This window comes from Limulus polyphemus, unplaced genomic scaffold (assembly GCF_000517525.1).
Source record: "Limulus polyphemus unplaced genomic scaffold, Limulus_polyphemus-2.1.2 Scaffold6751, whole genome shotgun sequence".
Classification (NCBI taxonomy): Eukaryota; Metazoa; Arthropoda; class Merostomata; order Xiphosura; family Limulidae; genus Limulus; species Limulus polyphemus.
Genome location: NW_013672361.1, coordinates 13,402 through 38,453, shown reverse-complemented (window position 1 = coordinate 38,453; position 25,052 = coordinate 13,402). Strand labels below are relative to the sequence as shown.

At 35.8% G+C, this 25,052-nt stretch overlaps 1 protein-coding gene across 1 annotated transcript in view; it reads left to right on the top strand.

Annotated features, from left to right (window-relative positions):
• The window catches only part of LOC106474041 (zinc finger protein castor homolog 1-like), a 23,409-nt gene extending 4,067 nt beyond the window's left edge, over positions 1 to 19,342 (top strand). Inside the window, exons 2-10 of the mRNA XM_022402425.1 lie at positions 865 to 1,002; positions 3,415 to 3,578; positions 4,346 to 4,752; positions 5,231 to 5,359; positions 6,635 to 6,758; positions 6,968 to 7,141; positions 9,107 to 9,439; positions 10,460 to 11,260; positions 12,834 to 19,342. Of these exons, the coding sequence (XP_022258133.1) occupies positions 865 to 1,002; positions 3,415 to 3,578; positions 4,346 to 4,752; positions 5,231 to 5,359; positions 6,635 to 6,758; positions 6,968 to 7,141; positions 9,107 to 9,439; positions 10,460 to 11,260; positions 12,834 to 13,967 (3,404 nt within the window). The 3' untranslated portion in view covers positions 13,968 to 19,342. The remainder of the gene's footprint in view (positions 1 to 864; positions 1,003 to 3,414; positions 3,579 to 4,345; positions 4,753 to 5,230; positions 5,360 to 6,634; positions 6,759 to 6,967; positions 7,142 to 9,106; positions 9,440 to 10,459; positions 11,261 to 12,833) is intronic.
• The last annotated feature ends 5,710 nt before the right edge of the window (positions 19,343 to 25,052 follow it).

Sequence of the window (25,052 nt, the reverse complement as noted above, 5' to 3'; positions counted from 1 at the left end):
GCACCCTATCACTCACCATCCACTGCGTCTTGTCAGTTTCCTGTAAGAACTGTTTCACAAAATAGTTTAACTTAAAGGATTGATTGTTTGTTTGTTTGTAGTTAAGCGCACAATAGGCTATCTGTGCTCTGCCCACCACGGGTATTAGAACCCGGTTTCTAGCGGTTTAAGCCCGTAGACAAACTGCCGTGATTCTGGGGACAACTTGAAGGAAGAAAAAAAAGTGAGTGTTAGGGTAAAGGGGGAAGAGTAGATTATAAATCAAAATTATAAAAGGCGATATAAAATTATTTGACTAGTCGTTCTTCTTAGCCTAATCTAACACATTCCACAATAATTATTTCTGTAACATATTATTTCGCTTTGTGTGTGTGTGTGTGCAAAGCAACGTAATACTATGATCTTGACTCTCAGGCTTATAAATATAACGTATCCATAAGTTAAAGTGAGAAGAATACACGGATTTCGGGTCCGATTCCCCGTCACCGAACATGCTCGTCCTTTCAGCCATGGGGGCGTTATAATGTGACGATCAATCCCACTATTCGTTAGTAAAAAAGTAGCCCGAGAGTTGGCGGTGGGTGTTGTTGACTAGCTGCCTTCCCTCTAGTCTATCACTTCTAAATTATGGATGGCTAGCGCAGATAGTCCTCGAGTAGTTTTGAGCGAAATTCAAAAACAAACAAACAATCGCACGGATTCGATCCCGTCTCGCTAGCTCCAGAGCTTCACCAGGGGGCTGGCTAGCCTGTGGCCCCGTATATTTATCTATCTGACAAGTAAATAAGACCATTGATGGAAAAAAAAAGTCTTTACGTATTTTTTTAAGTTTGTGTTATTCATGTTTTTCCTTTATTAATACAGAAAAACACAAATCTTACCACATCAAGGATGAACAGTTGAACAAAGATGGCTTCAAGAAATTCATGAAGCAAGAACATTGTTACTTTGAAAACTGTCGGTTTTCTCGTGTGTGCAACCACATCCACTGTATCCGTCCAGGTAAGTTGAGAGAATCTCCATAGTTTCTTCACTAAACCGTCTTTAAAGTTTCAGTTAACTAATTGCACCAATCCGAAAGACTTGAACAAAGTCGGGGAATTGAAAAATGGGATGAAGACTTGAGAAAAGTCGGGGAATTAAAATGGGATAAAGACTTGAATAAAGTCGGAGAATTGAAAAATGGGATAAAGACTTGAATAAATTCGGGGAATTGAAAAATGGGATAAAGATTTGAATAAAGTCGGGGAATTGAAAAATGGGATAAAGACTTGAATAAAGTCGGGGAATTGAAAAATGGGATGAAAAAATAAAGGAAAATTGCTCACTCCTCTTTATTATCGCGCACCCAAACCATGCTATTTAACTATGTTGTTGTTGTTTGTTACTAAGCACAAAGCTACACAAAGGGCTATCTATGCTCTGCCCACCACGGGTATTGAAACCCGGTTTCTAGAAGTATAAGTCCGCAGACATACCGCTGTGCCACTGAGGGGCGTTTAACTAAGCCAATGATCAGTCATTCTCTGGTATTTTATCTGGGAATAATCATCTTATCCAATATACTTGACGATAGGTTAGACCAAATATGTTATAAAGAAAAATGCTACATTGTATTACCTACCATCAGTAGGAACGTCTTTCTTTGACAGTTATTTTCTATAGTACCGTAGTCTGCAGTCCGAAGTTTTTAATTATCTTTTATAATGAGATAAGAAGCTAAATTGCTATTGAATGGCTAAGAGAGCGTGAAACACCAGTGTGTCCAAAGCGCGCACTGTGTGCCCATCTAGATAGTCTGGAATTTTGGCGGGAAAGTAAAGGGAAAAAATTAGATTAAATTAACTTGTTGACGTATGTACTAAAATCATTTTCTGAGTTATAAGCTTGAGCAAAACATATTTATTTATTATTTATCATATGTTATCATATGGAAAAAAAATAGTTTGGTTTAAAAAGTAGACACATATAAAATGATTATATTATGTTTTGGTAAAACTTCAATCATATTTTTAATTTTAGAACATATAAAAGTGGAGGAAAGCAACCAAAAAATTTCACCAATTCACAAGAAATCTGTTCATTCAATTAGACATCCTGGCTATGTTTGTAATGACAAACACCTCCAACATTTCTGGAATACTCATTGTCATGAAACTAAAAGTATAAGAAAAAAAAAGTAGAGAGCGCCATCTAATGATTTTTTCTTTAAGTTGTCCGGAAATTGCATTATTTTTTTCTTTTATAAAGTAAACAATTTTGTGAACAAATTTCCCACATGCACTTGAGAGTGAAATATTGAAGCATAATACTTGTAATTATAAAGATTTTTTGAGCAATAACAAAAACTATGCCTAGTGACTGTTAAGTAAAAATTTTAATAGTTTTCCAAGCTTATTTGGAAATAATGTAATTTCATATCGAAAACATCATGACTTAGGTATTCAACTTTTTTTATTAATGAAATGTGTTTACTTTTAATACAACGCAATGAAATAGCGTCTTTTACGAAGCCCGTATGTCTTTCTGTCACGCAACGACTTTATTCCCTCCGCCACTAAAGGTGGACTTACCCCTGTTTGTATTTGTCAGCAAGATTTCTCGTAAACGACAGAATGTATTTGGATGAAAGTCGGTGTACATTTGGACTATGACCCAACATAGAAATGATTAGTTTTTGGAGGGTCAATATCAAAAGTCAAGGTTACGAAAATCCAAAAAAATCTCTATCTGAGGACCGATTTTTCACACTATTTTTACTCTATAACTCACTCACAAGTGATCAGATTTTGATGAAACTTGGTGGGCATGTGTAGAATATTATTCCTCGTTGTCTTGCCAAAAATGGTCTGTGTCCATTGATACCGACGGACATACGGATACATTTTCGTATTTTTTGAGAGCCGAATATGCTCAACGCTGCGTGGAGGAGTTATGGGTACTACTGGTTTGGTTTTGTTTTTTAATTTCGCGCAAAGCTGCTCGAGGGTTACCCGTCCCTAATTTAGCAGTGAAAGACTAGAGGGAAAGCAGCTAGTCATTACCACCCACCGCCAGCTCTTGGGCTACTCTTTTACCAACGAATAGTGGGATTGACCGTCACATTATAACGCCCCCACGGCTGAGAGGCTGAGAGGGCGAACGTGTTTGGTGGTATGGGAAATCGAACCCGCAGATTGCGAGTCGAGCGCCCCCTAACCACCTGGCCATGCTGCACTATAGTGAGTGCCCCTCTAGTTTTAATATGAAAAAAAATGACAAAACTGATTTCCGTCAGCACAACTGCCATTCCTAGTATCGTTGTGTTTATACGTCTTTGTAATGTAATATATATATAGTTTTGTGAATAAAGTATTATTGTTTTCGTGTGAAATGGGTAGTGTCGCTGACCTATTTACTCATTTAATTAACCAGGATGTACGTACGTTCTACACTCAAGTGGACAGCTGTATTCGCATAAAAGAAAGCATGAGAGGCGGGAAAATGAAATGGCTTACCGGAAATACAAACTGGCTCAGAGCATGATGAAGACGTTATCAGAGACAGGAGCAGTGCCACCCGGTGGTGTTCCAGAACAGGTAAATCAGCCTCGTCGAAATATAATTAAACAAAAGTAAGCAAAGTTCCCGTCAAGCGTCATTTCGTTAGTAGCTGTTTCAAATATCACAAGTCGATCTGCTGTAGAAAGTTGAATTGATTTACGAAATATACTCCATTTAAACATGCTCGTTACATCAGACGAAACGATTTCATTTTTTGAGACCTGCTGCCATCTGTTGAGGGAAAGTTTAACTAAAATTGGCAACACCTATTAACTGCCTCTATGACACTAACTAATTTTCTTGGCTTTATTACCTAACTATATAGATATTTATCTGGAAAAAAAATTATTATTTTCACTCACTGGATATCGTACCTCAATCTAAGTCTAAAATACCAATTTTTCCTTTACAATTTCAACACATGTTTAGCATTGGTAGTTTGATTGAACAAAACTCCAATATTTATAGAAGAAATATATATAATTCCTGCAACTGTTTATTTATATAACTTCCTTAGGGGGCCATCTCACATTTTAAAGTTCTACTGTGTTGGAAAACTCTCATATTAAACTTATTTTTTTTCTTCTCTCTCTCTCTGGAATATTTGATCAATATTCAGATACAAAACAAATATTATATACTGAAGATGAGGTCGTGGCAAATGTATATTAGCCATTGTTGTGGATATTTAAATTTAAAAAATCACCAATTATTTAATAATTAGACTAATGTGACATAATTATTATTGATTCCCGTTATTAATACAGAATAATTACTCCTGACCATTTCTTGTGTATTTATAGTATATAACCTCGCAAGGAGATGGATCTCTGAGTTCAAGTTCCAGCATGAGTTCCATGCCTGTTATCCAGTGTTCAGCTCCATCGCTCGTTCAACCAGGAGACCTCAGTAACGCCACAACTAATGGAGCGGAAAATACTGGAATTTCTGGTGATGATGGATTTTCGTCCCATCATGTTTCGTCTCAACCATCAATAGTTGACAGCCTTCCCCAGTCATTTGCCAGATTTGCAACAATGCTTACTGGTGTGAACCTAACGACACCTATCGGAGCAGATTTGAACGCTGGATCGTCTCATCCCACTCCTGATAGCAACAATAGTCTTATAGCTCCAGAAGCTGTAGACTTAAGTAGCGGCGTGACCAAATCAACCAATCCTGATGATGCATGGAAAAAATACGTTACAAGGTATGGTTTATGTATACTCAAAAACGGATTAATCGTTGTTAGATTTTTCTGTTACATTTCTTTGTGCTTATTAATACCTTACAGGTGCAATATAATAGTTTTTAGGTAGAAAAATCTATTTAAAAAACAAATTAACTTGAAAATATACGTTGTTTTGATAGTTAGTGTTAGTTAAGCGTATTCCAAGAAAGTTTAGACTTAAAAGGCGAATATAAAGAAATGCTACAGGCATTAAAGAGAGACACGTTAGATGTTGCCTGATATACTTGGTGAAATATGTGTTTCTTCATTCTGTGCAATCTACGATACAGATTCTAGTGTGATTGTTTCATGCGGATAGACGTTGTATTATTTCTAGACAGTGACCCACGGCGTTTAAGAACACTTATTAGAAGTTTAGTAAGAGTTATTTAGTTGTTATTGCCCATGAATATTAAATCAGGTCATTTTGAAGTAAATTAAACTTTTGATTTTTAAGGTATACAGGAAATGAGCCTTGCAAGTCCGAGTGCGAGCAGACAGACAAAGACCATTTTCACTGTACAACCGACAACTGTGACATGACATTTCGAGCCAAAGATATTAATGGTGTGAGAGAGCATGCGCAGTAAGTGTTTTTTTTTGTCTTAACTATCTGTAGTTGTTACAAGTAATGTTTTTTAGTGAAATCTCCGTAGTTTATAAAGTCACATGTTTTATTCATTAGAAATACTTAATGATCATGATTTACTCCAGCATATAAAATAAACCTTGATGTATAATTGGCAGTGTATCAAAGTACCTTATTTTGTTTCCAATTCAATATTAATTATGTAATTAACTTTTATTTTTTGCTGGTAGATGGCAGCAAAGTTACTTATGCTTGCGAGTTTGTTTGCTGTTCAGCACAAAGCTACACAATGCGGGTATCGAAACCTGATTGCTAGCGATATAATCTCTCAGACTCACCATTGAGCCACCAGGGGCGATACCTGCGGATTTTTTTCACCTGGATTTCTGAGGTGTATACAAGGTTACTATTTGTCCTGTATTATGTTTGCAGGATTGCGAAACAATTATATATATATAATTCAAAAATAGTGAAAACAACTATTGCAAAATATTGATATTTTAATCTGTAGTAAATTTTCCATACAAGTATTATAATAAAGGCTGTGAAAAAACTAAGCCTACTTAACAATGTACTTAACAGAGTATACTTGAAGCTGCTTGCCTGAAACCTTATCGGCCGAACAAACATTTTAAATATACTACCTCAGTTATGATAAGTACTATGTAATGGCCAGCGACCTCAAAGGAACAAATTAAAATGCCAGGAAGTATCTCGAGACATGCGTTACATGAGTGACAGTCAGTCCTTTAGCGTGGGGCGGCCCGGCATGGACAGGTGGTTGGGGCACTCGACTTGCAATCTGAGGGTCGCGGGTTCGAATCCCCGTCCCACCAAACATGCTCGCCCTTTCAGCCGTGGGGGCATTATAATGTGACGGTCAATCCCACTGTTCGTTGGTAAAAAGAGTAGCCCAAGAGTTGGGATGGTGGTGATTAGCTGCCTTCCCTCTAGTCTGACACTGCTAAATTAGAGACGGGTAGCGCAGATAACCCCTCGCGTAGCTTTGCGCGAAATTCAAAACAAACAAACAAACCCTTATCGTGGATGTTTGGGTACTAGGGTGCTGCTGATTGGTTACCTTCTTTCTGATCAGTAGTTCAAAATTAGGGACGGTGACAGATGGCCATAGTAGCTTTGCCCTAAATATCGGGGAGGAAGAACCCCGATCCACTTGTTAAAGAGGGCTGTGGCTTTCAAAGTTAGAACATATAGTTGTTTTCTGTGAACTTGTGATGAAAACTGAAACACTAACTGTATCCTCTCCTTTAGAAATCATGAAACCCAGGACAGGATAACAGACTGCCACTATACAACTGTTGAAGCCGGATCAGTTGCTCAGTGTTCTGCTGAATGCTTGTTTCGAGGAATGGAAGAACATTACCATTGCAATTGGGTAACTTAACTGTGGTCTCATTGCTAATTTGTTTGTACACATATTACTCTTAATGTATCAACAATAAAATGACAAGAATTGATATTATTACGATTTTTCCTTTAGCGAGATACTATTATATCATAAAAGTAAAATTCTGATTTATTCTGTTGGACAAAGATCTAAAATTTTTTATCTCTCAGTCTTCCTTTTTTTTTTTCTTTTGACAGGGAGGGTGCCAAGCTGTTATTAGCAGTTTGGATAAGCCTTTCAAGCGATTGGATCACTACAAGATTCACGAGTATACCAACAAACAGAATCAACCTCCTATGGCCTTCACCACTTCGGTTGATGGGATCTTCAAACGAAAACGTGGTCGACCTCCGAAGAACAGGGTTATAGAGGTAATTAGATAGAATAAAATATAGATAACAATACACTCTGACAACAGAATAAGGTAGAAAATATATAGCAGTTATACAATACGATATAGTGGAAATAAAAGTAGGAGTCATATAATAAGGTAAAGGGGAAATTGTTTGTTATGAATTTCTCTCAAAGCTACACGAGGTCTATCTGCGCTAGCCGTCCCTAATTTAGCAGTGAAAGACTTGAGGGAAGGCAGCTAGTCATCACCACCAACTCTTGGGCTACTCTTTTACCAACGAATAGTGGGATTGACCATCACATTATAACGCCCCCACGGCTGAAATGGCGAGCATGTTTGGTGTGACGGGGATTCGAACCCGGAATCCGTGTATTCTTCTCACTTTAAGTTATGGGTACGTTATATTTATAAGCCTGAGAGTCGAGTGCCCTAACCACCTGGCCATGCCGGACCTTAAAGTGAAAATAAAAATAGGAGTCATATAATAAGGTAAAGTGGAAATAAAATGTTAGTCTTAAAGTAGAGTAGAAATAAGAACAATACTCTTTCAAAAGAATACAGAAGTTTAATATGTTATATTAAAACGGTTACAGCCCGTGTCGCCGTGTCCAGTCATGCTCTATCTGATAACCATGTATTTTGACAAAAGTCCTGCAGTGTAGCATCTATTGCGAAAAACCAGCTTGTTTTTTAGCACCTGTTTCTACAGCTCGATCGCGAAGAAATCTATAGCCTTTGTGTCCTTCGGCTTAACCAATATGTCTTTGCGATAATTGAAGAGATATTTCGTGGAAGCAACTTGTCTTCACGTGACTTATGTTGCTTTTCCAGACGGAGATCCTTCTTTATTATTTTGCATACTGTAGTTTGGGACACATGGACACTTTTGCCACTGACGTTCGTGTTCTTGGATCCACATCTGTTTCAAGATGCCACATTTTGCTTAGCATGACTGGGATATGACTTGTTTCATGTTTCTTTCTTACCATGGTTGGATGGTCCTGGTATCCCAAGATGATCCATATTATTTTGTTTTTCAATATCATTAAGTACAAGGAATATGCCAGTCTTAGAAATTTTAAATCCTCAATCTGAACAAATCTTTATGACATGGGTGTATGGCTATTTTGTTTCGGAAAGGCTGTTACTTACCCTTCTGAAAATCAATTATTTTTAATAGCATTAAACTATTTAAATAACAGAAAACAATTCCATAATATAGAACTGGTACATATCGTTCCACCATGACTTTATATTGTTGTGGTTGTCAAGTGACTTGCTAATTTGTATATTCAAGATCGTTTTAATATAACGTATTCAACCCTCTGTAAAGTGGCAAAAAAAAGAATGATGCTCTTACAATAGAATAAATATTGTGAGTTTAGAATAAAACAAATTTTAAAAACAATTAATATCAGGTGTTTATAGTGATTGGTAACCTGTAAAATTGTGTAGATTTTCACAAGTTAAGTCTAGCTACTTTGCATGAGAACGTCCTCCTTTTTTTAAAACTTCAGTAACTGGTTATAACCACACTGATTAAAATATTTATCAAATGCTCGATGCAATAAGAATATCTAAGACACGTAGTTTTATAGACTGATACATGTGTAAGGTCCACTGAATAGTTATATTTTTGTAACTATATATATAGTTACCACTTTTCAAATTTACATTGTCTTCTGTTTTTCTTTATTTTCTAGCTATCAGTTCTATTTTTTGTCTTTCTTGTATAGAGATTTTATACATTTTTAAACTTTAAATATATTACGTAACAAGATGTTACTGGGTTATTGATATATGAAAATATTATTTCATGAACAGTAAGGGATGTCTCAGATTGACATAGGACGATATAGTTTATTGGTTAAGCCGTTTATATCCAGATGTTTTGATACACCAGGCGTGAAAACCTATTTATTTTATTAAACTGTGGATATTTATTCGTCCCATATATTCAACTTATCCTTTTTGTTTTCAGTTTCCAATTCCTTCTACTCCACCTCACCTCCCTCAAGCAATATACACCAGTTTTAAACTCCCAAAGCCTACCGCTCTTCCTCAGCAGACTTTTATGACTACAGTTTCAACACCATTTGGAGCACCTCCCTTAAATTTTGCTGTCGCCCCTCATCCCGCCCTTCTAACAAAAGGAGCAAATGCTGTCTCTCTCCTTGCTCCTACAGTTCCTTCTGGAATCTCATACTCTTCTCCATCAGAGAGGGAAAGCTTCGGATATGGAATACAGCCACTTCTGGAATTTCTGTGGAACCCGAACATCAGTCTTTGTCTTCAGTCCAACAACTTAACCAAATGATGTCTTCTTCGGCACCAGTAACTCTAGAGGTGAGAAAAATTCAAGTAACCTCTTCGACTGAAACCACTTATCAGTGATTCGAAGAGTTTCTGATAAGTTCGACAGTCTTGTTTTGGTAAATTTCGGTAACGTTAGGTCCACTAAGTCAGCTACATACTTTAGTGTGAGTATTTTTCATCTTAACAAATAGTTCTGAATTACATAGGATCGAGAAAACTTATGGATTGTCCCTGTTTCCCTACACATTTTGTGGTACATTCATTCTTCTAAAATGCAGTTTTTCCAGATGGTTATTGTTTTCTTCCAAATCAGCGTACAAGTGATGTTAATCAAGTGTATATGTACTTATAGGGGAAAGAAATATAAGAAGTAGATAGACATGTATAGAATGATAATCTAATAGTTGGAAATGCTCCTTTTTTTTTAATAATACCTCATAAAGTTACCGCTAGAGGGCTGGCACAAGCAGAGCGATTCTGATTTTATATTTTCAGTTAAAGTAGTGTAACAATGATATTGAAAAACAAAAACAGATAAAAAATTAACGTTATTTGGCGCATTGGTTTCTGAATACTAGCAGTGTTATTAATTCCAGGCTTAGTGGCCCCCCAGTGGCACAGCCGTATGTCTGCGAACCTACAACGCTAGAAACCGGGTTTCGATACCCGTGGTGGGCAGAGCACAGATAGTCCTTGTGTAGCTTTGTGCTTAACTTCAAACAAACAATCCAGGCTTAGTTTTTCCTTGCCATGTGTTTGAAGGAGATATCTGGAATACATGTAGTTAACAATTTTGAAAGTGTGTCTCTTCCATGAACGATGGTTTGAGCTTTTGTTCAAAAATTTTAGTTTTCGTTAATAATCAAGGGATTTATTAAGTCACTCTTAGGTGATCTTGTGATAAAGAAAAGTTTGTCCCCTCCATGCACAAGTAGTGATACTTACTTTTGTATTTAATTAATATAAAGCCAAAGCCCAAAAGAAGGATTTTTAACACCACATTATGATTCATTTACAGGACGGGTTTTACGTGTTTCCCAAGAACACGCCATGTCCTGATCAACTGTGTCCTTACCTCGGAGAGCACCACTACCACTGTACTCAGCTTCGGTGTTACTACGTCACAGACAGAAGCGACATCCTCCTCCTTCATTCCAAAGACTTTCATGACAACATTGACATAATGGAGGGTTTTGTATTCTTTGATCGAAATGTCGACTGTCGGTTGCCTAACTGCCACAGCAACAAGGTCAATCGCCATTTCCATTGCATTCGTTCAGGATGCAATTACTCATTTGTGCGTTACAGCACTATGTGTATTCATGACCAAAAACATCGGGACCAAGATGATGATGGCTCAATATCCGGTCAACCCAGAAAGAGGTCATCCACCAGCGACGAAGAGGGATCCGTGAGTCCTAAGGTTACATCTACAGTTATGACTGTAACCACTGAAGCTACCAATAGTTCTTCAACAACGGGAGACTCTTTGTCTAAAGCAACAGTAGTGAAGGCAACGGGCACTTATTATCCATTATCTGCATTTACCAAAGCTTCAGCATCAAACCAGAAAAGTACGGCTGGAATGCCAGTGTTTCCTGAAGAGGACTTCAGACCACATTCGGAGGACCACACTTCTGAAGCAAATCTTAAAAACGAGCGCCCATTAACAAAACTTCTACAGGAACCAAGTCCCAACTTGAAAAACACTTTCCAGGGAACCGAGAAACATATCCAATATGGAACCTCACATAGCTGTGGACGTCCTTTCTGTAAACTAAAGAAGAAGGAACACTTCCACTGCAATATATGTAACCAGGTAGATAGACTTCTTACAATTCCAATGATGATATAATCGCTATCAAAACAAAGAGATCATACCACCACATGATGTGTTATGGATGCACAAACTCCAGAAGCTGTGTTTCTTCCCTTCCCCCAAGGCACTATTAGCACAGTATAAATGTTTGCATAGAATTTTTCTGGTGGTAGATAAATAGCATTTGTCTGTTCTCTTATGATGACTCTTGCTGTCCTTTAGCCTTGTCAAAGGGATGGACACGGACTCTGTAGTTTGAGTGCTCTAGCCCTTGTCATATAATCCCATCAGATCAGCAGTACTCTCTCTTAAACAAATGTTCTATCAGTCTTACCAACGTTCTGGCTTGTAAACTTAATTTATGAATTTTAGGCTCTCTGTCTTGAAACTTATATATGATTAAAACAACATTACATTTAAATCAGTGTTTACGGAATCTAAAAAAAAAAAAAGGATCACTATGCTTGTGGCGCCATCTAACGAAAAGCATATACGTAAGACTCCTGAAAATCACACATAAAATATAATTTATTTTTATGGTCTGCAAGAAAAGTATAAGAAAATTTGATGTAAAAGATTATGTTTAGAAACTAAGTTTTCGTAAAGTATAATAGCTAGTTTGAACTCACCAAACTGATTCCAGTTTAAAATAACTTAGTTTTAAATAGGTGAAATGTGTGTGTGTGTTTAAGTTACCTTATCTTTCAAACTTCTCATACAGCGGATTGTAGTATGTTGTTAGGACTACTGTTTAATGACGATACTGGTTTTTATAACTAATTACATATCACAGACTTAATGGATTAAATTAGATTAATAAGAAGGCTTTATATCACAAACAGACCCTTAAATAAGTTAAAACAAGAGCAATCAGAGAGATTCCATACCCTCGTCCCGCCGTTCCTTTTCGAGATTGCAGGCGTTTATATTGAATAACGTCAAACTTCATTTCGGAAACTCAGAAAATCCTTCTCAGATCCAGAATGATCAACGATCCGGATCATTTTTTGTCATGTGATGAGGATTCTCAACCTTAATGTGGCCATGATATCTGGTATAAATCCGTTCACACTTTACAGAATTATTAAATCAAAACCTCGAAAATGCCCTATTCCCCATTATTAAAAATGCTTCAAAGTGATCCATAATCCGATCCGGACCAAATTTGGGTAGGACTGTCCCATGTGAACTTCCCATCTTGTGTAGAATTTTCGTCTATATCGGTCTATCAGTTTTCGAGATACGCGCGCGGAAACACAAGACAGACAGACACACACACATGCACCCGATTGCAATACCTTCGCCCCCTCCTCTTCCGGAGTCGAGGATAATAAGGGGTCATTTTATCTCATTAACTGATGTTTACGAAAATAAAAACAACAATATATATATTTTAATTAAAGATTTGTGTGCCTGTAAATATCTGGACACTGATTTATCTTATGAACTAACTCATCATAATTTAAATACAAAATCACCTTACCAAAGCTTTTCACAGACTTTGAAATGTAAACTTTTTGGTAATTTTCTAATCTAATCCTTTATATATATATTTGTCTCCTTTTCTTATTAGGCTTTTTCTAGCTTCTCTAGACTGAAGCCACATGTAACGAAGCATGCAGCTGGTTTTCGGCCAGAGCCAATCTACACTTCCAGTACGCAAAGTCCAGCTGCCTCTCCTTCCCAGTGTTCGCCTACTTCCGTTCAACAGTGTGAAGGAGAGGTTATCAGTGAAAACGAGGACCCAGATCCTAACGAAGACTTAATAAACCGAAACAGCCCTGATCCTGAAGTAGATAAAACTTTAAATGAAGAGAGTCCACAGTCACCTCAAGTGTCTGGCGTAGACTCCAAAGTTTCTGTACCTCAGTTATTCCCATGGCAACAATTTTCTCTAGCTACATTTTCTGGTCACCAGCTTATAGCCCCCCAAGGAATGGCTACACCAATTTTTACAATGCACGGAGGCACGAACTTTAGTCACCAGATGGCGCTGGCTACGCAAGCTAGTATCGCTGCATCCAGTGAAGGCTTTTACGGTTCTCCACAAGTGGACTACAGTGCTGTAAGGAAGGAAGAAGTATCCTCGACGCCAGATCGCAAGCGCCCTATTGCGAAATCTCCGAGTTGTTCCGAATCAAAGAAAATGAGGATGCCAAGTTTGCGTATTTTAAAAGACGAACCAGTTCCCGAAGGATATACACGTTATCGTTTCAACGAGGATTGTGTTTATCCTCACTGTGGATACAGAGAGCATCAAACCCACTTTCACTGCGTTCGAAAAGACTGTGGCTACAGCTTTTGCGACAAGACCCGATTTGTCCAGCACACGGCTCGCCACGAACGGCTAGACACCTTGATGGGAGGTGATTTTGAACAGTTTCGAGCGAACATTAACTGTGGCCGGCCAAACTGCATTTATATGAATACAGTTGGCACAATGACTAACAAGGCTTCTCATTTTCATTGCAGAAAATGTGACTTTGTGTGCACTGACACCAACAAAGTCGTCGCTCACCGTAGACAACATATGAAGATGGACAGCATTAATGCTGCAGGGTTCGATAAGTACACCCCATCTCAAGATTGTAATATAGAGGGATGCAACCATAATCGGAAACAGACCCACTACCACTGCCTGAAGTGCCAGTACGCTGTGTTAGGCCTATCACAAATGTCAGCACATAAGTATCGCCATATGGATTGAATAGTTGCACACTTTATACCGATGTAATTGTAAGCTTATAACGCAATCTTACTTCAGAATGAACAAGTTATCAAGAGCCCATGTTCACTCAATAATGAGGTAATAACTGAAGTTGTAGCAGTCTTAATAGAGTGCCCCTGGTGGTGATTCCAGGTCTTGTATCCCCCCTTCAAGTGCCAAGCAAGACTTGCCTACCGAGAGCACCTGGTGACAGAACCAGCATCTCCCCTATCGTCCGTAAAGGGGCCTTTAGTTATATTTTTGTAGAAATCGTTATAGTGAGATACGTCTGTGAATGTATATGTTTTTGTGTGACCTTGCCGCCTGCCCTCTAGGGTTCTTACTTTCAACAGGGTTTATAGGTCAATACATGTACAAAACCTACCAACCTGTGCTCAAAGCACACAATTAATTGTTATTTTTCTTTAGAATGGTATATTTTAGCCGTGATTATTGTAACTTATGTAGCGTTCTTTTCTCTTATATATACACACATATATATATAGGTTGTTTTATCAACAACTCTGACCAAGTCATTTTATAGCGATGTTTCGCCCCCCCCCTTCCCCAGAGAAAGAGCTCTATAGGTAATAGCGGGTTTTTGATTTTAATTTGTGGCACATCTTGGAAGAATCAGAAGTCGGGTTTTTATTCGTCTCAAATTCAAAAAAGACTCAGAAAATGGGAGATTGTGGTGTGTGAGAGAGAAATAAAAATAAATGCAATCGTAATCGTAAACATTGGATTATGCAAATGTCACAGACATGAGCTCAAGAAGTCAATATAGAATTGTAGAAGTGAGTATAGCTCCCTCTGGTGGCTCGTTTTATTTATCCACATCTAATTAGATACCTAGCCATTCCACGAGGATTGTGTTTTGTATTTTTTTTGTCCATTTTAGGTAGCAAACGAAAAAGTTGAGTCAAAACAATACAAAGTTTTTTGTGAATAATTTTTAAATAGAATGTTTTTTTACTATTGTAGAAAGAAGATTTTTTTTTTTCATTGAAAAGCTCATCTTTCTTCGGGTTCCCTCTATGTAATTTACTAAAACTTAAAATCACTCGCAATCGTCGTTTTTTTAGTTCGCGTATAGGTGGCACTGCGGTTGTTTTCGAAACATCAACTCGTTTTAATTCAAAGCATGTCAGTACTTTAAATACGAGTTATGCAAAACGTATTGTGTGATAATATAGCAATGACTCACGCTGAACTTTGAAGGAAAAATTTGTAGGTTAAGAAAACGTAAAATGATGAGAAAAAAAATCAGTATTTGACAGATATCTCTTGAATTTTGAAACTGTTGAGTGCTTTATATCTTAGTTTTGTAAATTTCTTCCCTACAAAGAGGGAATGTTTCAGTATCCCAATTTTTGCCTTATTCATTCCATTTCGTACATATCCCAGAGAAAGCCTTCAACTAGTTCTTACAAAACATACCAGTGCCTTTCATATTTCTATATTTCAAATTTAGATTCCATAAATTTAAATATTTTCGATCATTTTATAATATATAGAAGCCTATACGTATAAGAACGAAACTTAAAAATAACGTAAAAGGACTCTGATTTTAGTATGTAATATCCTGGATCGTAACGACCTCTCTATATGTAATGGCAATTGTTTAAGTAAGAGAATTCCTGTAACTCAAACTAAGGTCTTATAATATTTCAGCTTCAGCATATTGTCAGTAATAACGGTAAAAGTCCTTCTCTTGATCACACTGTACGTGGACGTTTACCCTCAAACTTCACATCATCCAACTTATTAACCTAAACTGGACAAGGCTCAAAGTTAGTTAAAAGGTCAAAGTAGAAGGGTTACTTCTAATGTTTTCTGTTTATTTATTTAGATGAATATTTTTTTTTGTTTTTTACTGCAGCAAATTGCTTAGCCAAAAACAACTTACTTAAAAACAGACGTGTTTGTGAAGTTAAAGAAAGCAAAGGTGTGACATATGTTTTCAAGGAAGTTTATAGTTACTTATCTTTATTTATTACTTAGATAAGACCAAGAACCTCGTGCCAAAAATAGAAATCCAATTTCTCTCTCAAAGCATCCGGTATTTTATGTGTTTTTAAAGTATAGAAAAAAAAACTATAATAAACTTTTAATATCCTTATCCAGAAGCTTGTCATGTAAAAATTTCAAATACATGTTTATATATACATCAAAAATACTTACTTTACGAGTAACAGTTTTAACTTTTCTCTAGAACAAAAAGTAACATTTGTCTAAAGATGTACGCGACGTTTGTTTAGGCTTAATACGTCTCTTTAACTTAAATGTATTGTCTGAGATAATAATTCATAAAATTACAATGTAATTTACCAATCGCGATAAACCTTAATTTGCAATGTAGCGTTTTATTATTATTTTACCATTGTTCTTTTTGTAATATTTAACACATAAGTGAATGACATTTTCCTGCTAAAAGGAAATAGTTAACCAATGCGCATTCACGTTCAACACTGACGTAATAGTCGTAGTCCTCTGTTTTACACTCAAGCATACCACACCATAGCAGACATATCAAAATTCAATTTCATTTATAACAATTTTAGGCTGTTTGCAAAAGGATGTGTTAGCTTTTCCTTTCGTGAAAAGATTTTAATAGTTATAAGCTGCAAGAAAACCACATCTAAACAGTGTTAATAACGAGTGCAAGTAGGCTTAAAGCAATGTCGATAACGAGTGCAAGTAGGCTTAATTACTATTGGGAATAAGTTATACTTTGTAATACAAAGTCGAGTTTTCACGACATTTCTTTGTGGAAGTCACACACACACGCACCTCTCTTTTTATCTATCTAAGACTCGGTGTGGCCTAAAGGTACGCGTGTTCGGAATGTGGTTCCGAGAGTTCATGGTTCATTTTCTGTTGCCGCAAAAATTCGCTCCGCAATTTGAAGCCGTAGGTTCGTTATAAGACTTACGATCAAATCCTGTTATTCAGCCAGACAAGAATAGCCAAACAGTCAACAGTGAGTGTTGTTGACTAGCTGTCTTCCCTCTTGTCTATCAGTTTACAAGCAAGAACGGCTATATGGAAATAGCCCTTGTACGCTTGCCTTGTAGCCTTGAGTGAAAATTCTAAAAAAATGCTCTTCTTTTTTCCTAAAATGTATCTATCTATGTGGCAGTCTAAGCCTAAAACAACATAAATTGGAAATAATTTTGAGAGAGAGAGAGAGATTTGCCACTTCTGCTAAGTTTCAACTCGTACTATTTTCATATTTTGTACTTTTCAATTAAAGTTCAAAGTTCAGCGAGTACTAATCCACGTTCCCCGCTGGACTTACAACGTTAAAATCTGGAGTTCGATAGCTAAAAATCAAACTAACTTACTAATCCGCATAACTTAAAAAATTGAATTTTTTAAATCTATCTGATCCACTGCTTGAAACTATGTTCTTGTCATATTTTCAAAATGCCACGCATAATAAACGGACGATGATCGATTGTAGTTTTTGCTTAAAATGTTGCCCCCCCCCATTGGCACAGCGGTATGTCTGCGGGCTTACAACACTAGAAACCGGGTTTCGATACCCGTGGTGGCCAAAGCACAGTTAGCCCTTTGCATAGCTTTGTGCTTAACTACAAGGAAGCAAACAAACTTAAAATGTTATTTGATCGACTAAAATGTCCAACAGCGTGCAAGTTTTGTGAATATAGAACTATAGATAACACTGTCGATTTTTTCCCCCTGAAAATACAAAACTACGAACAAAAATAACATTCTTTTCTCGTGATATTTTGTTAAACATCTCACGTATTTATCAATGCGTACGCCACTTCAAAATTTACACTAATGTGGTTTTATCGGTGCGATTATTAATAGCGTCTGTTATTTTATCAATAACAAATTCTGACATTTCTTCTGACATACGTACATCTCATTCCAGTCTACTTACATATTTTATTTATTTTGTAACTTTTCAAATGTGTAGGTGCTATTTCGATTAGTATCGTTGCAATGTGGGTTATAAGTTATAGGTATTCTCCGTTGTTACTGAGTTCATGGATATTTCACGAACCGTTAGTCTCTGAGCACAAGTTCTATGTATCCACCCCTCCCTTCTTGTGAGGCTTTGTATCAGGATTACAGGCAATGTGTAAAATATTTTAATAGCATGAGTTAGGTCTATACGGAAATTGATTCGTATCTTTTGAGCAGTTTTTTAGTCTCCTCAGACTTTTCTGTATTTAGCTGGTAAGAAACAGCTATTAAATAAAGCAAGGAGACCTCTGTACAGTTTTGTGTGTGTGTGTGTGTGTGTGTTACGAATGATGCTTCTTAAGAGTTGTTGTATAGCAGTGTTATATATATATATACATATTCAACATAACGGAAGTTAGCATGGCGACATTTTGATTATTTGAATTTTTGGATAATATTCATGTAGCTACAAGCTTGAACTCCTTTCATTGTATTTAAAATTACGGTTAGGTTCTTTAAAAGAGCCTTTTTTTTTCTTTGCTTTTTGTTTAAATTTCTTCACAGTAAGTCAGTAGTTAAAACAGAAAGCAAGGAATAAATACATTTTAAGGTTTTAGATACGCATCCAGTGTACGCCATTTCAAATGTACAAATGAATTCCTGAATCTTGTTAGGATCCTAGGCCTATCAGGATCCTAGGCCTATCCCAATGCAAGTGCCTTACAATATTCTTTGAAACTGAATAAAAAGATAACTAACAATTAAGTACATTAATGATAACTGTTCACTTACACATGTGTGCCTACGTGATTAAAGCGAGGAAATAATACTCTGGGGCAAAACTTGATAATAGGGATGAGGGTGTTGGCTAGAGCTTCAGCCCTATAAAGATGGTAATATTCGTGATTCTTTACATACATTTTTCTTTAAACCAGTTTTAGTTTTTAGATTAATATACTTTTAAAGGTTGTGTGTGTGTGTGTGTTTAGTATTGAACTCTGTGCTGGATAGGGGCTATAGTCAAATCAAGAGATAATTAATCAGCCCATCTGTGCCATAACACGTAAAATGACTAAACCCGTATCAAGTAGTTAATTGTCCAATTGAACTCTGGTGCCTTGGGAATTTTAGATAGCTTAAACATCACCTTTTACCCTCCTGGCCAGTATTTCCATAAATAGGATCGAAGTTGACCACTCTTAAAAAAAAAAGTTCGATTTGTTAATAGTATCATTCCACGAAAGATAAGTGTGTACAGTTAGTACAGTTACTTGTGATTACGAGGCTGTAGTGTGTGTGTGTTGAAAGCATTAGGGAAAAAAAACACAGAAATCAACTTTACGTTCTGTGTCTTATCTGCTACAGTGTAGTCTTAACTATTTCCCATCTATTACAGTGTGATGTTACTATGTCTTTACTGGTAGAATCTATGCAAAAAAAAATAAAAAATAAAAATAACGTTAGACGTTTGAGTGTGTGTGTTGTTGTTATTTTGACTTGTCGATTTTCTACACATTGTTTCATACGTAACAGTCTGATTTGTTACAGTAATTAAAGGGTTAATAATATGACTAAAACAGTAGTGGAAATAATAGATACGTATGTTCAAGTGGTGTGGCAGCAAAGCTAAGTTATTAATAGGTGGCTTTAGAATACAAAATTGACAACGAGAGCCTGCCTTAGTCACTGCAAGGCCCTAGGCAAGGTACAAAGTACGGTATAATCGACAATAAAAAAAAATTGATGTATATTGTATAACAAAACACGCAGTGGCATAAGTATGCCCCTGCAATTGCGAGGGGGAGGGAGAAGGCTTGATCCAAAAGGGAGCCCGAAGGCCCTGACAAGTTTAAGAATTGCCGACAATTTAATTTATTTGAACTAAAAATCGGTTGTACTATTCTGGTGTAGTACAAGTATTTAGAGAAAGGACAGAGCAGACTGAGTCCATACACTGAGTGCCTCGGTTAGTGGTCTTTAATATCATGGTGGAAATATAATAGTTATAATTCCACCATGCGTACTACTACGTACTTCGCTTTCACCAATGCGTAAACTAACAGCCCCGAAATTTGACACAAGTGTAATTCGAAAATAAAAACTAGATACAATTTTAAATGTGCTTTAATTTGAATTTTCATTTAAGCTAGAGATATCAATCCGCCAGAATCATAACTACAGTTATGGGGAAATAAATAATACATTTTATGTGAGGGGGGCATATTTTGTAGTTACGCAACTGAAACGATGTGGTACGTTTGGTAAAGGATCAACTATCTGGTTTTGGATTTTACAGCTTCGTCTTTAAGAACCACTCATAACAATATGTATACAAATCCCTCTCCCTCGGCAAGTACTAGACAGTTGCCTTGCTTGACCTAAGGCCGGACCTCTTTACAGAATAATGTCTATGTGGCCTCACAAGCAGTATACATAATACAAGTTTGCGGACAAAGAAAATACGAAAAACTAATTAACGTAAGACTTGAGATGGCCTTTATGGATAAGCAATACGTAAAGTTACTGAAAACAACGTTCTCCAAAGATACCTGATGCATCTCTGTTACATGTAATACCATCTCATACAGAAACTCGCCACTTGTAATCTCTTCGCATTTTTACTTTGACTTCATAAAGCTACAAACACCAAATAAATTTAACAATGAAAATCAGGAATACTATGAGCAGGACCACCGAGAGCTGACTTCGGACTCTGAGTAGATCAGAGATGCGAGTCCCACATTTTATACACCCTTTTCTATCGGTCTTATGTTAACGAGCCATTTCGTTTTTTTTTTTTTTTTGGCGAGCCTCTTGGGTGTTCATGGGCCCTCGGATAACTATGCCGATTACCCCCCCCCCCCTCTCGGAGATTCTCGCTGTAAATATGTAGAGCTGAAGAACTCCTGGCACATAAATCATCTGTTTACCTTCTAATATAGTTTAAAGCTTGCCTCAAACTGTAACAAACCAGAATAGGTGGAGCTGTAGTATTTTAAAAATATAAAATTCTTAATTCGTTATATAAGTATAACTAGACGCTGGTGTTCAAAATAAAAAAAACAAAGAACTTCTTTTTAAAGTTCAAAGATTTAAAAAAAATTGTATGGTCGATTCACTATGAAGAAAATGCAAGCTTAGTTTTGAACTGTTAGTTCATCAAACTACAATTAATTTAAAAAAATTATAACATGGGTTATTAGTAAGGCTCCCTTTGTTATTTATTTTATAAACGCAAAAAACGCTGCCCGTTATGTTCAAATAGCTGTTGGTTTTTAATATACTTTCTTTATTTTTTCACAAACTTTAGTAGCTACAATTGTAGAAGAAAAAAAAAGTTATGTGTATATTGACAAAAACACCCGACAATATCAGACATAAAAGATGATTCTATAAATGATCATTAGGTACTGGCACACGGGGCCTGTGCCCCGAATTCCCAGTTGGCGTCTTGAAAAATCAAAGCGGAAAACAATGATCAATACCATACTAAAATGTCGAAAATTTCCGCGCCAAAGTGTGCGATCCCCGAAACTTTTAAGCACCTAGCGATGCCTCTGTTTTGAATGATAGCACCAGAACCAGCGATCTGATGAAGGACACCCGTGCTACGCACGACATTACATGTCACATTCGTTTGATATCGGTTTCATGAAATTTACTAATTATCTCCTTTCTCACTTGAGACCTCATTCACGGCACCAAGGAGAGAAAATTTACATGGCTGCCAAATTCCAACTGTTGATCTAATTGCTTACTCATCCACTAGGGGCGAGTCCACCTGAATTCCTCTACCAAATTTCATCGAAAATGGTTCAACCAGTTCCTCACAACAATCTGTGACACCACACAGACAAGCGGATAAATCTGTTTTATGTATATAGATACAATTCGGACCATTAGGTTACACCTACAAGCAAAAATAAATTAATGTGGGCAAAAAGTTTTTAATCACCAAGATGAGCCTACGAGGAGGGGGAAAAAAAAAGAAAACATTTTTTTCGAAACCAGAGAGAATTATTTGAAATGTTTTTGTAAATAATTTTGTTTATTTAACTTTAACAAGTACTTATAGTACTAATTGGAGTGTTTGCAAGAGATTAATTAAATACAAAACAAATTACTCGTATCATGAGCATGCGTGATAATACTTAATAATTAGTTAAAATTTGATGAAAAATTAAACACTTTCAGGTGTTTAGTTAATTAATTTTTTGAACATAACTTTCATTATCCTTGAGTTTGAAATTCTTGTAAGTGAACTTGTAACCTTTTAACTCTTACAAACACAATAGCTAAGAAATGTTTTCTGAAATAAATTTTTAAAAGAAGCTCAGGAGCTTTAATATAATTTAAACAATTTTTAAAACAAATATCACATTTTGTTTAATTCCTTGAAGAGTGTGGGTTGGTAGGGGGTGATGATTGGTCAAAGAGAGCAGACGTTAATCGGATTATGAACACATTCAAGAATCGATGGAAGGTGTGTAATGTGAACTGCTTAAAGTATGTGAAATAATATTTTTATTACCTGTATGGTATTAATAATTAAGCCTTATGATTACGACAAGCTAATCCCGATACAGTAATATTACTACTATACTTGTACTAGTACGTATTACCATTAGCATTACTAGTATTAGTATTACTAGGCTAGTAGTAATAATAAATATTAAATAACACTATTTTTTACAGTACGTAGTGTTAGTCTATTCAAGAACTCGTAAAACATTACATTTATAAATTAATATATTAACTTATAAGTTAATATATTAATTTGTAAGTTATTACATTAATTTATTAAGTAGGCCTATCAAAGTATCATTGTGTCAGAAAGTTTATTAAAATTTAAATTATTATACTATAGTTGGAAAATAATTACTCTCATCATATGACACAGCATTTTGTAAGTAGTGCCGAATTTTTAAAGAACTTATTGTGAAAGTATATTCAGTGTTTGGTTTTATTAACAGATTTTATTCAAATATACAATTTGTTCGTTTGCAAACTCTTAACACGATAAAATAAGTTAGGCCTACCTATTAATATATTCAATGTATTATATAATACTTTAAAAATTACGAGTTAAACGTCGGAAACTGGTGAAGCACAAGAAACAAATAAGCCTAAAAGCTTTGATGAAATTTACGTTAACTGAAGATATATATATAATATAGAATCTCTTCTCTTTCATCGACCAGCCCATTTAACGAGTTCTGGTATTCGACGAAAGATCTCATGGGAAGTGATTTGTGTAAGACAAACAATTAATCACAAATGCTATTTTTCACGCCTCTGATTTTGGATCCATAATAGACAAATCATCAGTTTAACAGTAATCGCGGAGAGAAAAAAACAAAAAACAAACAACTATAGTTAGATATTAAAAGACTATGGTTAGTATACTATCCCCACTGGGGGTAAGAAGAGAGGGAATTTTCATACCTACTGCCAGCAATGTTTACTGAGTTTAGTTTTAGTTTGCAAATCATTTATTTTTATGGGTTTGTTTATGTAATGTTATTTATAAATACAAATAACAATGTTTAGCTTCTAACGTGTTGTAAAACATCGAGGAAAAGTTGCTAAAACGTAGTCAAAAGCTCAATAATTTTTTCAAAAATCAAGTTTTCACGTCTACTAAGAGTAATTTTTTGTGTTAATTTTCAGTTGCTTTTCCTCATTGGTTTACACAATTAAGATACGAAATAAAAATATAGTATGATCCTAAACGTAAAATATGATGTTTGTTGTTGCTATCGTCTTTACTTTTGTGGTCATCTGATTGTACATTATTATTAAAAGTTAAAGGTCATAGTCTCCTGTACTTTCATATGATATAAGTATTTCGTGCGCGGTACCAGTTTTAAAATGGGCCACCAAAAAAGGCTTTATGCAGTAAATATTAATATTTTTTTTTTTTGTGGATGGAGGTTGGGTGAAAATGCAGAATTTAACATTATTTTATTAGCCTCATGTTGACAATTTTTATTTTTGAACAGTTTAGGCTAGGCTGTGTTTGAAATAAAATACTGCCTAGACTTAACATTAGGTACGTAATTCAAAGCAAAAATTACATGCCTAATTCATGTTAGACCCAATGTTTCTGCTTTAGGCTATACTTGAAATAAAAGCTATTAACAAACATCAAACAATTGCAAAGCAACGTTTAATTTGTTAATAACGTCATACTTAAAGATTTTAGTTGTTATTCCATTTATTTCGTCCACTACACATTTTAATTGTTTATAAACTACGTGTTTCAATAAAATGTTTGTAAAAACCTCCTACAAATAAACATATATTATCTCGTTAGTAAATACTACACCATTTTATTTATTTATATTTCTTTACAAATGGCAGAACTTATAAAATGTGACGTGATATAGCAACAAACATGTAAACAATATAATTGATACTATTTATGTTATGGTAATTCTAGTGACGACCACTAGAGGGAATTTCGGATGCTTAAAAGTATTATGCACCAGCGAGAAAAGATCATAGTAATATCTGATCAAGATCCTGAATAGAATATATAGCGGTCTTGTTAATTTGATGAAAATAATCATATAAGAACAAAGAGGAAACTTTATTAAATCAAACTTTTGAATAAATGTTATTATATTTTAGAAACACCTAGAAGAAAACATTTAAATTAAGGAAAATATTTCATTAATGCCATTGTGGTGTAAAGTTCCGAGTTTAATTTCTATTCATCTCTTAGTCTAGCTCAGGATTTGCCAGATGACCCCCGCGTCCGGGCTCCCCATTATCTCTTCAAGGCTGAATAAATTCTTGGTGTTTCTTAGTGCATTTCGTCATAGTTCATAACAAAGGTGATATGTGCACCTCTCATATACTTCGAGACTCAAAAAAAAAAAAAAAAATTCTGACTCAGCGCAGATAACTCATGACCTCTGGAAACCTGCTCGCAATCCTTAGGGGGTCGTGACCCACCGTTTGAGAAACACTGGTGTAGCTATTCTATCGCGTGTTATATGTTTTAGAGCTAGTGCTCGTGTAGTGTTAATAGCAATAAGCTGAATTTAAATTGTGGTTCAGAAAGGTCAGAGTTTCCATTTCGTTTTTGTCTTGTATGTTACTGGAATCCTTCAGCCAGTCTATATGATGTTTCGCCAACAC